Source organism: Oncorhynchus gorbuscha, linkage group LG21, assembly GCF_021184085.1.
Source record: "Oncorhynchus gorbuscha isolate QuinsamMale2020 ecotype Even-year linkage group LG21, OgorEven_v1.0, whole genome shotgun sequence".
Classification (NCBI taxonomy): domain Eukaryota; kingdom Metazoa; phylum Chordata; class Actinopteri; order Salmoniformes; family Salmonidae; genus Oncorhynchus; species Oncorhynchus gorbuscha.
The window spans coordinates 27221640-27233435 of record NC_060193.1 but is presented as its reverse complement, the minus strand read 5'-3'; the positions used below and the strand labels follow the sequence as shown (position 1 = coordinate 27233435).

The 11796-nt window shown below is 47.0% G+C and overlaps 1 protein-coding gene across 1 annotated transcript in view; it reads left to right on the top strand.

Annotated features, from left to right (window-relative positions):
- The first annotated feature begins 1247 nt into the window (after nucleotides 1-1247).
- The window catches only part of LOC124007884 (solute carrier family 2, facilitated glucose transporter member 4-like), a 44196-nt gene continuing 33647 nt past the window's right edge, over nucleotides 1248-11796 (top strand). Inside the window, exon 1 of the mRNA XM_046318711.1 lies at nucleotides 1248-1593. Coding sequence (XP_046174667.1) covers nucleotides 1561-1593 — 33 coding nt within the window. The 5' untranslated portion in view covers nucleotides 1248-1560. The remainder of the gene's footprint in view (nucleotides 1594-11796) is intronic.

Sequence of the window (11796 nt, the reverse complement as noted above, 5' to 3'; positions counted from 1 at the left end):
CAGGTATTATACATCATGTGTGTCTGTCCATGGATGCCTAATACCCTCATGCTATGTGGTCTAGTGGTTTGGAGTCCTTGGGCCACTGTTCTCCTGGTATAGAGTTTCTTCCTCATTTAGTGTGGGCCATACACATGACTCACTGGCCTGGTGCCCTGGCTTTGGAAGGTGGTGTCAGGTTCGGCCCCTCTTTCTCAATCTGTGCCTTAGATCAGAGTAGATAAAGGGAGAGAGGGAGGGATGAATGGAGGCAGGGGAGGGGTGAGGAGGAAGAGAGAGTGGTGTGAGTTGGGGGTGTGTTCACAGGGGGTGAGGGAGAGCGCAAGTTGGATTGTGTCTAGACCAGACATTTTTCCATTGTGTTTTTGGCAGGTCCTACCTTGCCCCTCACCACCCCTTCTGAGACACACCTCCTAATCCACACCTGCTTGCTGTCCCCAAGTGGTATGTCCCCAAGTGGTATGTTCCCAATTTAGGGCCCACCTGTTGCCTTGGGAATTCATATTTTGGGGGGTGGGGTTGTAGTGAATGGGGTGAGCTCGCTGCAGTGTACTGGTGGGGAGCATGACCCCTTTGGCATGTGTTCTAAAATAGCAAAAGAATTTAGGACCGCAGAAAAGACAGACAATGGGAGCCAGTCCAATGCAGACAAGCCCCGAGCTGTCCAGAAGAAGTGTTGAGTTATAAGTCCAGATAGGTGGTGATGGACATTGGCTTGAGTTCCATATTATCTCCAAAATGCCAGGCGTTCAACCTTTGCAGGTAATTCCCTGCAGCGCAGTGGCCAACAAATATGGACAGTCCCTTTTTCATAGATTCACATTTTTCTGCCAGGTATCAATCTAATCAATAAAATGAAATGTTCTCTTCAATTGCATTTCATCCAATTGTAACCATGCTTCTTGGTGGTGAAAACGTCACATAAGGTTTAAGAGTTAGGGAATACTTCAAAATTAGACCAACTAGCCTACTGCACTTTTTATAGTGCTTTTTAACAATTGCATGATTCATCACATGATTGGTGCTTTTTCACATACTTACATATGTCCAATATTTAAAAGGAGACTTATGGAATCTGAAAGTGCAAACCTAGTAGGAATCACATTGGCCGTTCTGTGTAGAGATAACACTCCTCTTGACTTCAGCCAATGGTGAATAAGGTCAATACAGCTCCTGCTTTCATCTTGCCGCAAAAGACGACCTCTGTGACGGCTGAAACTCCCTCCAGTCACCCCTCACACCCTCCCTCTCTCATTTAGAAAATACCAAGAGAGGTGTGCGCCAATGTCATTCTATCCAAGGTAGACCCGGACTCGCCACGAACTTCAAAGCGAGGAGACTCAGAGTTAAAACCTTTGAACTGTTGCAACCTTGTCGCTTTTCACTTGTGTTTCAATTCTAGCCTTGGATTTGACTTTACCGGTCAACATTTAATACAAGTGCCGGGCTTATTGTCCATATTCCAAGTGAGGGTTTTCACGTCGTGTCCAGTTGGGAGTGTGCGTGGGGGAGCCGGACAACTGTCACGGACTGTAATTGGTGTCTCACGCGGTCAAAGCCATGCCGCCTGGGTTTCAGCAACTTGGAGTGGAGGTATTGTCAACATTACTCGTTTTTATAAGAAAATATGAAATGTTTTCATGCTCACTAACAATGAGTAGCCTCTGATGCATGGAGTAGAATGTACGCATAGGTTATAGCCTATTGAGACCGATTTCCAGTAGCCTAACCCATGTCTCTGCATGTGTGAATGAAAATGTATATTTTGTTTATAAAAAAAGTCTATAAAAGTATAAATATCCATTAAATACATACATTGTTTACATTTTGTAATCCACGTTTTAGAGATCCATTAATAACGTTTACAATAGGCGAATTGATCTCTCCACCCAGCTAAAAGTTGCCTCTTTATCTCTTCGTTCTCATCCCCTTTCACTTTCTTATCTCAGGTGAGGGATGACTCTTCCACACCTGACGAAATGACTGGTTCATATGAACGCCTTTGAAACATTTATGTCATCTGCGAAAATGGTGACCAACTTTAGCCTAATACCACTTTGCAGCTGTGGAATGTGGAGATGTGATATCAGAACACAGACAACTGTCAGTGAAATATGGAATATTAAACATTTAAACTAATTTCCGCGAATGAAACGTGATTTTAGAATAATTGTAGCAATTGCTATTCATCCATCAGAATCGGCATTATGAGCATTTACATTTAGAACCCGAATAACGTTACACGGGGAATATGTAAATAACGCTATGTAACTGAACGTCTCAAATTAAGACTTTCACATTCTAAAAGTAGTCCAGACCCACTAAATATATGGCTCTAACAAACATTCTACTTTCAGGGAGATTGTCAAAACAATGTGAGCCCTTGTTTGTCCTATAGTGACCTTGACCAGGAGATGCCTGCTTACAGGTCAGGCCTGAGATGAATATGGGTTGGTAGGTGACCCAGTTCCACCGGTTTGTGTTACATATCACAGCTCATACTAAAAACACTAAACTAGTACATGTATTCAAAAATATGATCAGAATTGCAGCATCTTTGTATTTTTCTTCCTGCTCATAGTTTGTGGCAAAATAGAAAAGATCAAGAAAAGGCACTTCAGAGAACTGGAGACAATGAAAACAAAGTGTTAACATCAGCCCATTTCTTTCCCAATATGTATTTCCCAATATGTTCTACATATGCAGGCTACAGTTGAAATGTTGTAAAGCCCATTCTATGAAGTGAAATGGAACACGACGCTTGGGTTCTTTTTGTTGTTGTTGTACAATGTGGGTCTCTCGGGCACACAAAAAAAACAGGAAGTGTCTGGACAACCTGTACTAAAACACTAGATTCAGGGATGTGTGAAGGACCACAGGGATGTCGGGCAACAGAGCAAACGCCTGTCAGGACACATTTTTTTTGTCACCACAAGGCACTCCATTTCACTTTGGATACTTATACAACAGGGTGTGTGGTTTCTAGGAGGGAAGCGAAATGGAAATCTAAATTAAACATGAAAAGGTAGGCTAGACAAGGCAACTAGGCAGACATGTATACTCACTACTGTATCACAAGTTAAACTAAATAATGTTCTCAATTGTACACTATAAATATAAAACATGCATCATATTGCAGTGCCTGAATCAAACAGTGTGGTTACATAGTAAACAGACCCAGGTAGTGTCTGAAGCTAGCATTAGCCAGGTATGCTATACGACTCAGGCACCATCATTGTAACATACAATTATACCAGTAAAATATGCACTCTATCTGCACAATAAGGGCTGAAGTGTGAGACAATGGCATCAGACTGAACAGCTCCCATGTAGTCATCGTTATGATTCGCAGTGGGCTACAAACATGTAGCAGGCTAGGCTACATGTTAACAAATGATTAGCCTAGCACACAAACAAGTACAAACATCAATCCCTGCAAAACAGACTTTCCTATCAACTCTCAAATATAGCTACTTACACTATTTAACACAGCAAACACTTCTTTATTGCTAGCTCTGCTCCCATGTGTCCATTTCCCTCACTTTATCAGATTAGCCACGCCCAGTAGGCGGGCCCCGGCAAGGTAATTAGAGGACACATGAGAGCAGCGATTGGTTCGTTGGCAGGTCAATCATGGTCTATAAGGGCCTTTTTAACAGAAACACACACACACACACACACACACACACACACACACACACACACACACACACACACACACACACACACACACACACACACACACACACACAGTGGCTGAAAAAGTACCCAATTGTCATACATGAGTAAAAGTAAATATACCTAAATAGAAAATTACTCAAGTAAAAGTGCAAAGTCACCCAGTAAAATACTACTTGAGTAAAAGTCTAAAAGTATTTGGTTTTAAATGTACTTAAGTATCAAAAGCAAATGGAATTGTTAAAATATACTTAAGTATCAAAAGTGAAAGTAAATTCAAAAATCAATTCAATATATTAAGCAAACCAGACAGCACAATTTACTTTTTTATTTACGAATAGCCAGAGCCGCACTCAGAAATCATTTACAAACTAAGCATTTGGGTTTAGTTAGTCCACCAGATCAGAGGCAGTAGGGATGACCACATGTTCTCTCTTGACAAGTATGTAAATTGTACCATTTTCCTGTACTGCTAAGCATTTGAAATGTAACAAGTACTTTTTGGTGTCAGGGAAACTATATGGGAGTAAAATGTACATATTTTCTTTAGTAATGTAGTGGAGTAAAAGTAAAAGTTGTCAAAAATATAAGAAGTAAAGTACAGATACCCCCAAAAATAACTTAAGTACTTCAAAGTATTTTTACTTTGTTGCCTTACGCCACTGCTTAGACAAACACATGCACACACTTGACCTTTGTTTTGCTTTTATGTTGACAAAACACGACCTATCTGGGTACTCAACACTGCAAGGTCATAATGTCACAGCAACACAGACAGACACACCTCCGACACAAACTCAACCAGGTGTAGGAGTCTAATGTAATATGCACACACATTTGGACATTTATTAATGGACCATTCTATCATTTTTCAGAATAGCATAGAATAGAATAGAATGATGTTGTCATGCAGGTGAAAGAGGACCCAAAAGCGACTTGGCGAAAACAGAGTCTTTAATCCAGTAAAGTAAATACAAACAAAAAACACAACTTTCACTCGAAATGACGAGGACAAACTGGAGACTCGATCTTGAACAGCAGGTGAACAGCAGGTTGCCTCGGGAAGGCACTTGAACCAGACAGACTCAGACACCTGCTCACCACGCAGCATCTGAGGAAAACACGACACGACAGGGCGATACACAAACACAGCACGGTGAATTCTAGACAAGGAACCGACAGGACAGGAACGGAACACAAAGGAAGAAATAGGGACTCTAATCAGGGGAAAGGATCGGGAACAGGTGTGGGAAGACTAAATGATTGATTAGGGGAATAGGAACAGCTGGGAGCAGGAACGGAACGATAGAGAGAAGAGAGAGCGAGAGAGTGAGAGAGGGAGGGGGAGAGAGAGGGATAGAAAGAGGGAAAGAACCTAATAAGACCAGCAGAGGGAAACGAATAGAATGGGAAGCACAGGGACAAGACAAGATAATAAATGACAAAACATGACAGTACCCCCACTCACCGAGCGCCTCCTGGCGCACTCGAGAGGAATCCTGGCGGCAACGGAGGAAATCATCAATGAGTGAACGGTCCAGCACGTCCCGAGACGGAACCCAACTCCTCTCCTCAGGACCGTAACCCTCCCAATCCACTAAGTATTGGTGACCCCGTCCCCGAGAACGCATGTCCATGATCTTATGTACCTTGTAAATAGGTGCGCTCTCGACAAGGACGGGAGGGGGGAGGGAAGACGAACGGGGGTGCGAAGAAAGGGCTTGACACAGGAGACATGGAAGACAGGATGGACGCGACGAAGATGTCGCGGAAGAAGCAGTCGCACAGCGACAGGATTGACGACCTGGGAGACACGGAACGGACCAATGAACCGCGGAGTCAACTTACGAGAAGCTGTCGTAAGAGGAAGGTTGCGAGTGGAAAGCCACACTCTCTGGCCGCAACAATACCTTGGACTCTTAATCCTGCGTTTATTGGCGGCTCTCACAGTCTGTGCCCTGTAACGGCAAAGTGCAGACCTCACCCTCCTCCAGGTGCGCTCACAACGTTGGACAAACGCTTGAGCGGAGGGAACGCTGGACTCGGCAAGCTGGGATGAGAACAGAGGAGGCTGGTAACCCAGACTACTCTGAAACGGAGATAACCCGGTAGCAGACGAAGGAAGCGAATTGTGAGCGTATTCTGCCCAGGGGAGCTGTTCTGCCCAAGACGCAGGGTTTCTGAAAGAAAGGCTGCGTAGTATGCGACCAATCGTCTGATTGGCCCTCTCTGCTTGACCGTTAGACTGGGGATGAAACCCGGAAGAGAGACTGACGGACGCACCAATCAAACGACAGAACTCCCTCCAAAACTGTGACGTGAATTGCGGGCCTCTGTCTGAAACGGCGTCTAACGGGAGGCCATGAATTCTGAATACATTCTCGATAATGATTTGTGCCGTCTCCTTAGCGGAAGGAAGTTTAGCGAGGGAATGAAATGTGCCGCCTTAGAGAACCTATCGACAACCGTAAGAATCACAGTCTTCCCCGCAGACAAAGGCAGACCGGTAATGAAGTCTAGGGCGATGTGAGACCATGGTCGAGAAGGAATGGGGAGCGGTCTGAGACGACCGGCAGGAGGAGAGTTACCCGACTTAGTCTGCGCGCAGTCCGAACAAGCAGCCACGAAACGGCGCGTGTCACGCTCCTGAGTCGGCCACCAAAAGCGCTGGCGAATAGACGCAAGAGTGCCTCGAACACCGGGATGACCAGCTAACTTGGCAGAGTGAGCCCACTGAAGAACAGCCAGACGAGTGGAAACAGGAACGAAAAGGAGGTTACTAGGACAAGCGCGCGGCGACGCAGTGTGCGTGAGTGCTTGCTTAACCTGTCTTTCAATTCCCCAGACTGTTAACCCGACAACACGCCCATAAGGAAGAATCCCCTCGGGATCAGTAGAAGCCACAGAAGAACTAAACAGACGGGATAAGGCATCAGGCTTGGTGTTCTTGCTACCCGGACGGTAAGAAATCACAAACTCGAAACGAGCGAAAAACAACGCCCAACGAGCTTGACGGGCATTAAGTCGTTTGGCAGAACGGATGTACTCAAGGTTCTTATGGTCTGTCCAAACGACAAAAGGAACGGTCGCCCCCTCCAACCACTGTCGCCATTCGCCTAGGGCTAAGCGGATGGCGAGCAGTTCACGGTTACCCACATCATAGTTGCGCTCAGATGGCGACAGGCGATGAGAAAAATAAGCGCAAGGATGAACCTTATCGTCAGACTGGAAGCGCTGGGATAGAATGGCTCCCACGCCTACCTCTGAAGCGTCAACCTCGACAATGAATTGTCTAGTGACGTCAGGAGTAACGAGGATAGGAGCGGACGTAAAACGTTCTTTTAGAAGATCAAAAGCTCCCTGGGCGGAACCGGACCACTTAAAACACGTCTTGACAGAAGTAAGAGCTGTGAGAGGGGCAGCAACTTGACCGAAATTACGAATGAAACGCCGATAGAAATTAGCGAAACCTAAAAAGCGCTGCAACTCGACACGTGACCTTGGAACGGGCCAATCACTGACAGCTTGGACCTTAGCGGAATCCATCTGAATGCCTTCAGCGGAAATAACGGAACCGAGAAAAGTAACGGAGGAGACATGAAAAGAGCACTTCTCAGACTTTACGTAGAGACAATTCTCTAAAAGGCGCTGTAGAACACGTCGAACGTGCTGAACATGAATCTCGAGTGACGGAGAAAAAATCAGGATATCGTCAAGATAGACAAAAACAAAGATGTTCAGCATGTCTCTCAGAACATCATTAACTAATGCCTGAAAAACAGCTGGCGCATTGGCGAGACCAAACGGCAGAACCCGGTACTCAAAATGCCCTAACGGAGTGTTAAACGCCGTTTTCCACTCGTCCCCCTCTCTCTGATGCGCACGAGATGGTAAGCGTTACGAAGGTCCAACTTAGTAAAGCACCTGGCTCCCTGCAGAATCTCGAAGGCTGATGACATAAGGGGAAGCGGATAACGATTCTTAACCGTTATGTCATTCAGCCCTCGATAATCCACGCAGGGCGCAGAGTACCGTCCTTCTTCTTAACAAAAAGAACCCCGCCCGGCCGGAGAGGAAGAAGGCACTATGGTACCGGCGTCAAGAGACACAGACAAATAATCCTCGAGAGCCTTACGTTCGGGAGCCGACAGAGAGTATAGTCTACCCCGAGGAGGAGTGGTCCCCGGAAGGAGATCAATACTACAATCATACGACCGGTGAGGAGGAAGGGGGTTGGCTCGGGACCGACTGAAGACCGTGCGCAGATCATGATATTCCTCCGGCACTCCTGTCAAATCGCCAGGTTCCTCCTGAGAAGTAGGGACAGAAGAAACGGGAGGGATGGCAGACATTAAACACTTCACATGACAAGAAACGTTCCAGGATAGGATAGAATTACTAGACCAATTAATAGAAGGATTATGACATACTAGCCAGGGATGACCCAAAACAACAGGTGTAAACGGTGAACGAAAAATCAAAAAAGAAATAGTCTCACTGTGGTTACCAGATACTGTGAGGGTTAAAGGTAGTGTCTCAAATCTGATACTGGGAAGATGACTACCATCTAAGGCGAACATGGGCGTAGGCTTCTCTAACTCTCTGAAAGGAATGTCATGTTTCCGAACCCATGCTTCGTCCATGAAACAACCCTCAGCCCCAGAGTCTATCAAGGCACTACATGTAGCACCCGAACCGGTCCAGCGTAGATGGACCGACAAAGTAGTACAGGATCTTGATGGAGTGTCATGCAGGTGATAGAGGACCCAAAAGCGACTTAACAGAAACAGAGTTTATTCAAGTCCAAACAGGGAATAACAGAAATCCTCTAGTTTGTAGAGGGGAATAACAAGAGAAGCGGCCACAGACTGCAGGTCGCCGGGTAGGCGCAGGCCGTAGTAGACAGAGACACCTGCTCACACGCAGCATCTGATGAAGGCAAAAAACACGACAGGACAGGGGCGAAACACAATCACAGCATGGTGAATACAAAACAAGGAACCGACGGGACAGGAACGGAACACAAAGGAATAAATAGGGACTCTAATCAGGGGAAAGGATCGGGAACAGGTGTGGGAAGACTAAATGATGATTAGGGGAATAGGAACAGCTGGGAGCAGGAACGGAACGATAGAGAGAAGAGAGAGCGAGAGAGTGAGAGAGGGAGGGGGAGAGAGAGGGATAGAAGGAGGGAAAGAACCAAATAAGACCAGCAGAGGGAAACGAATAGCATGGGGAGCACAGGGACAAGACATGATAATAAATGACAAACATGACAGTACCCCCCACTCACCGAGCGCCTCCTGGCGCTCTCGAGGAGGAACACTGGCGGCAACGGAGGAAATCATAGATCAAACGGTCCAGCACGTCCCGAGAAAGAACCCAACTCCTCTCCTCAGGACCGTAACGAAAAACGATAAAAAGGGAAACTAGGGTACTACTCTAAAAAAAATGAGAACTAGGGACAGACTGAGACACAGCAAGGGCAGGAACAAGAACAGGAGAGATGCGATGGCAGGGAACAGACTGAGACCCAGCAAGACCAGGAGCAGAAGCAGAAAAAAATTACCAGACTTCTTCTGCGCGCAGTCTGAACACGCAGCCACGAAACGGCGCGTGTCACGCTCCTGAGTCGGCCACCAAAAGCGCTGGCGAATAGACGCAAGAGTGCCTCGAACACCGGGATGACCAGCTAACTTGGCAGAGTGAGCCCACTGAAGAACAGCCAGACGAGTGGAAACAGGAACGAAAAGGAGGTTACTAGGACAAGCGCGCGGCGACGCAGTGTGCGTGAGTGCTTGCTTAACCTGTCTTTCAATTCCCCAGACTGTCAACCCGACAACACGCCCATAAGGAAGAATCCCCTCGAGATCAGTAGAAGCCACAGAAGAACTAAACAGACGGGATAAGGCATCAGGCTTGGTGTTCTTGCTACCCGGACGGTAAGAAATCACAAACTCGAAACGAGCGAAAAACAACGCCCAACGAGCTTGACGGGCATTAAGTCGTTTGGCAGAACGGATGTACTCAAGGTTCTTATGGTCTGTCCAAACGACAAAAGGAACGGTCGCCCCCTCCAACCACTGTCGCCATTCGCCTAGGGCTAAGCGGATGGCGAGCAGTTCACGGTTACCCACATCATAGTTGCGCTCAGATGGCGACAGGCGATGAGAAAAATAAGCGCAAGGATGAACCTTATCGTCAGACTGGAAGCGCTGGGATAGAATGGCTCCCACGCCTACCTCTGAAGCGTCAACCTCGACAATGAATTGTCTAGTGACGTCAGGAGTAACGAGGATAGGAGCGGACGTAAAAACGTTCTTTTAGAAGATCAAAAGCTCCCTGGGCGGAACCGGACCACTTAAAACACGTCTTGACAGAAGTAAGAGCTGTGAGAGGGGCAGCAACTTGACCGAAATTACGAATGAAACGCCGATAGAAATTAGCGAAACCTAAAAAGCGCTGCAACTCGACACGTGACCTTGGAACGGGCCAATCACTGACAGCTTGGACCTTAGCGGAATCCATCTGAATGCCTTCAGCGGAAATAACGGAACCGAGAAAAGTAACGGAGGAGACATGAAAAGAGCACTTCTCAGCCTTTACGTAGAGACAATTCTCTAAAGGCGCTGTAGAACACGTCGAACGTGCTGAACATGAATCTCGAGTGACGGAGAAAAAATCAGGATATCGTCAAGATAGACAAAAACAAAAATGTTCAGCATGTCTCTCAGAACATCATTAACTAATGCCTGAAAAACAGCTGGCGCATTGGCGAGACCGAACGGCAGAACCCGGTACTCAAAATGCCCTAACGGAGTGTTAAACGCCGTTTTCCACTCGTCCCCCTCTCTGATGCGCACGAGATGGTAAGCGTTACGAAGGTCCAACTTAGTAAAGCACCTGGCTCCCTGCAGAATCTCGAAGGCTGATGACACAAGGGGAAGCGGATAACGATTCTTAACCGTTATGTCATTCAGCCCTCGATAATCCACGCAGGGGCGCAGAGTACCGTCCTTCTTCTTAACAAAAAGAACCCCGCCCCGGCCGGAGAAGAAGAAGGCACTATGGTACCGGCGTCAAGAGACACAGACAAATAATCCTCGAGAGCCTTACGTTCGGGAGCCGACAGAGAGTATAGTCTACCTCGAGGAGGAGTGGTCCCCGGAAGGAGATCAATACTACAATCATACGACCGGTGAGGAGGAAGGGAGTTGGCTCGGGACCGACTGAAGACCGTGCGCAGATCATGATATTCCTCCGGCACTCCTGTCAAATCGCCAGGTTCCTCCTGGGAAGTAGGGACAGAAGAAACGGGAGGAATGGCAGACATTAAACACTTCACATGACAAGAAACGTTCCAGGATAGGATAGAATTACTAGACCAATTAATAGAAGGATTATGACATACTAGCCAGGGATGACCCAAAACAACAGGTGTAAACGGTGAACGGAAAATCAAAAAAGAAATAGTCTCACTGTGGTTACCAGATACTGTGAGGGTTAAAGGTAGTGTCTCAAATCTGATACTGGGAAGATGACTACCATCTAAGGCAAACATGGGCGTAGGCTTGTCTAACGGTCTGAAAGGAATGTTATGTTTCCGAACCCATGCTTCGTCCATGAAACAACCCTCAGCCCCAGAGTCAATCAAGGCACTGCATGTAGCACCCGAACCGGTCCAGCGTAGATGGACCGACATAGTAGTACAAGATCTAGATGAAGAGACCAGAGTAGTAGCGCTCACCAGTAGCCCTCCGCTTACTGATGGGCTCTGGCCTCTTACTGGACATGAATTAACAAAATGTCCAGCAACTCCGCAATAGAGGCACAGGCGGTTGGTGATCCTCCGTTCCCTCTCCTTAGTCGAGATGCGAATCCCTCCCAGCTGCATGGGCTCAGTCTCAAAGCCAGAGGAGGGAGATGGTTGCGATGCGGAGCAGGGAAACACCGTTGATGCGAGCTCTCTTCCACGAGCCCGGTGACGAAGATCTACCCGTCGTTCTATGCGGATGGCGAGAGCAATCAAAGAGTCCACATCTGAAGGAACCTCCCGGGAGAGAATCTCATCCTTAACCACTGCGTGGAGTCCCTCCAGAAAACGAGCGAGCAGCGCCG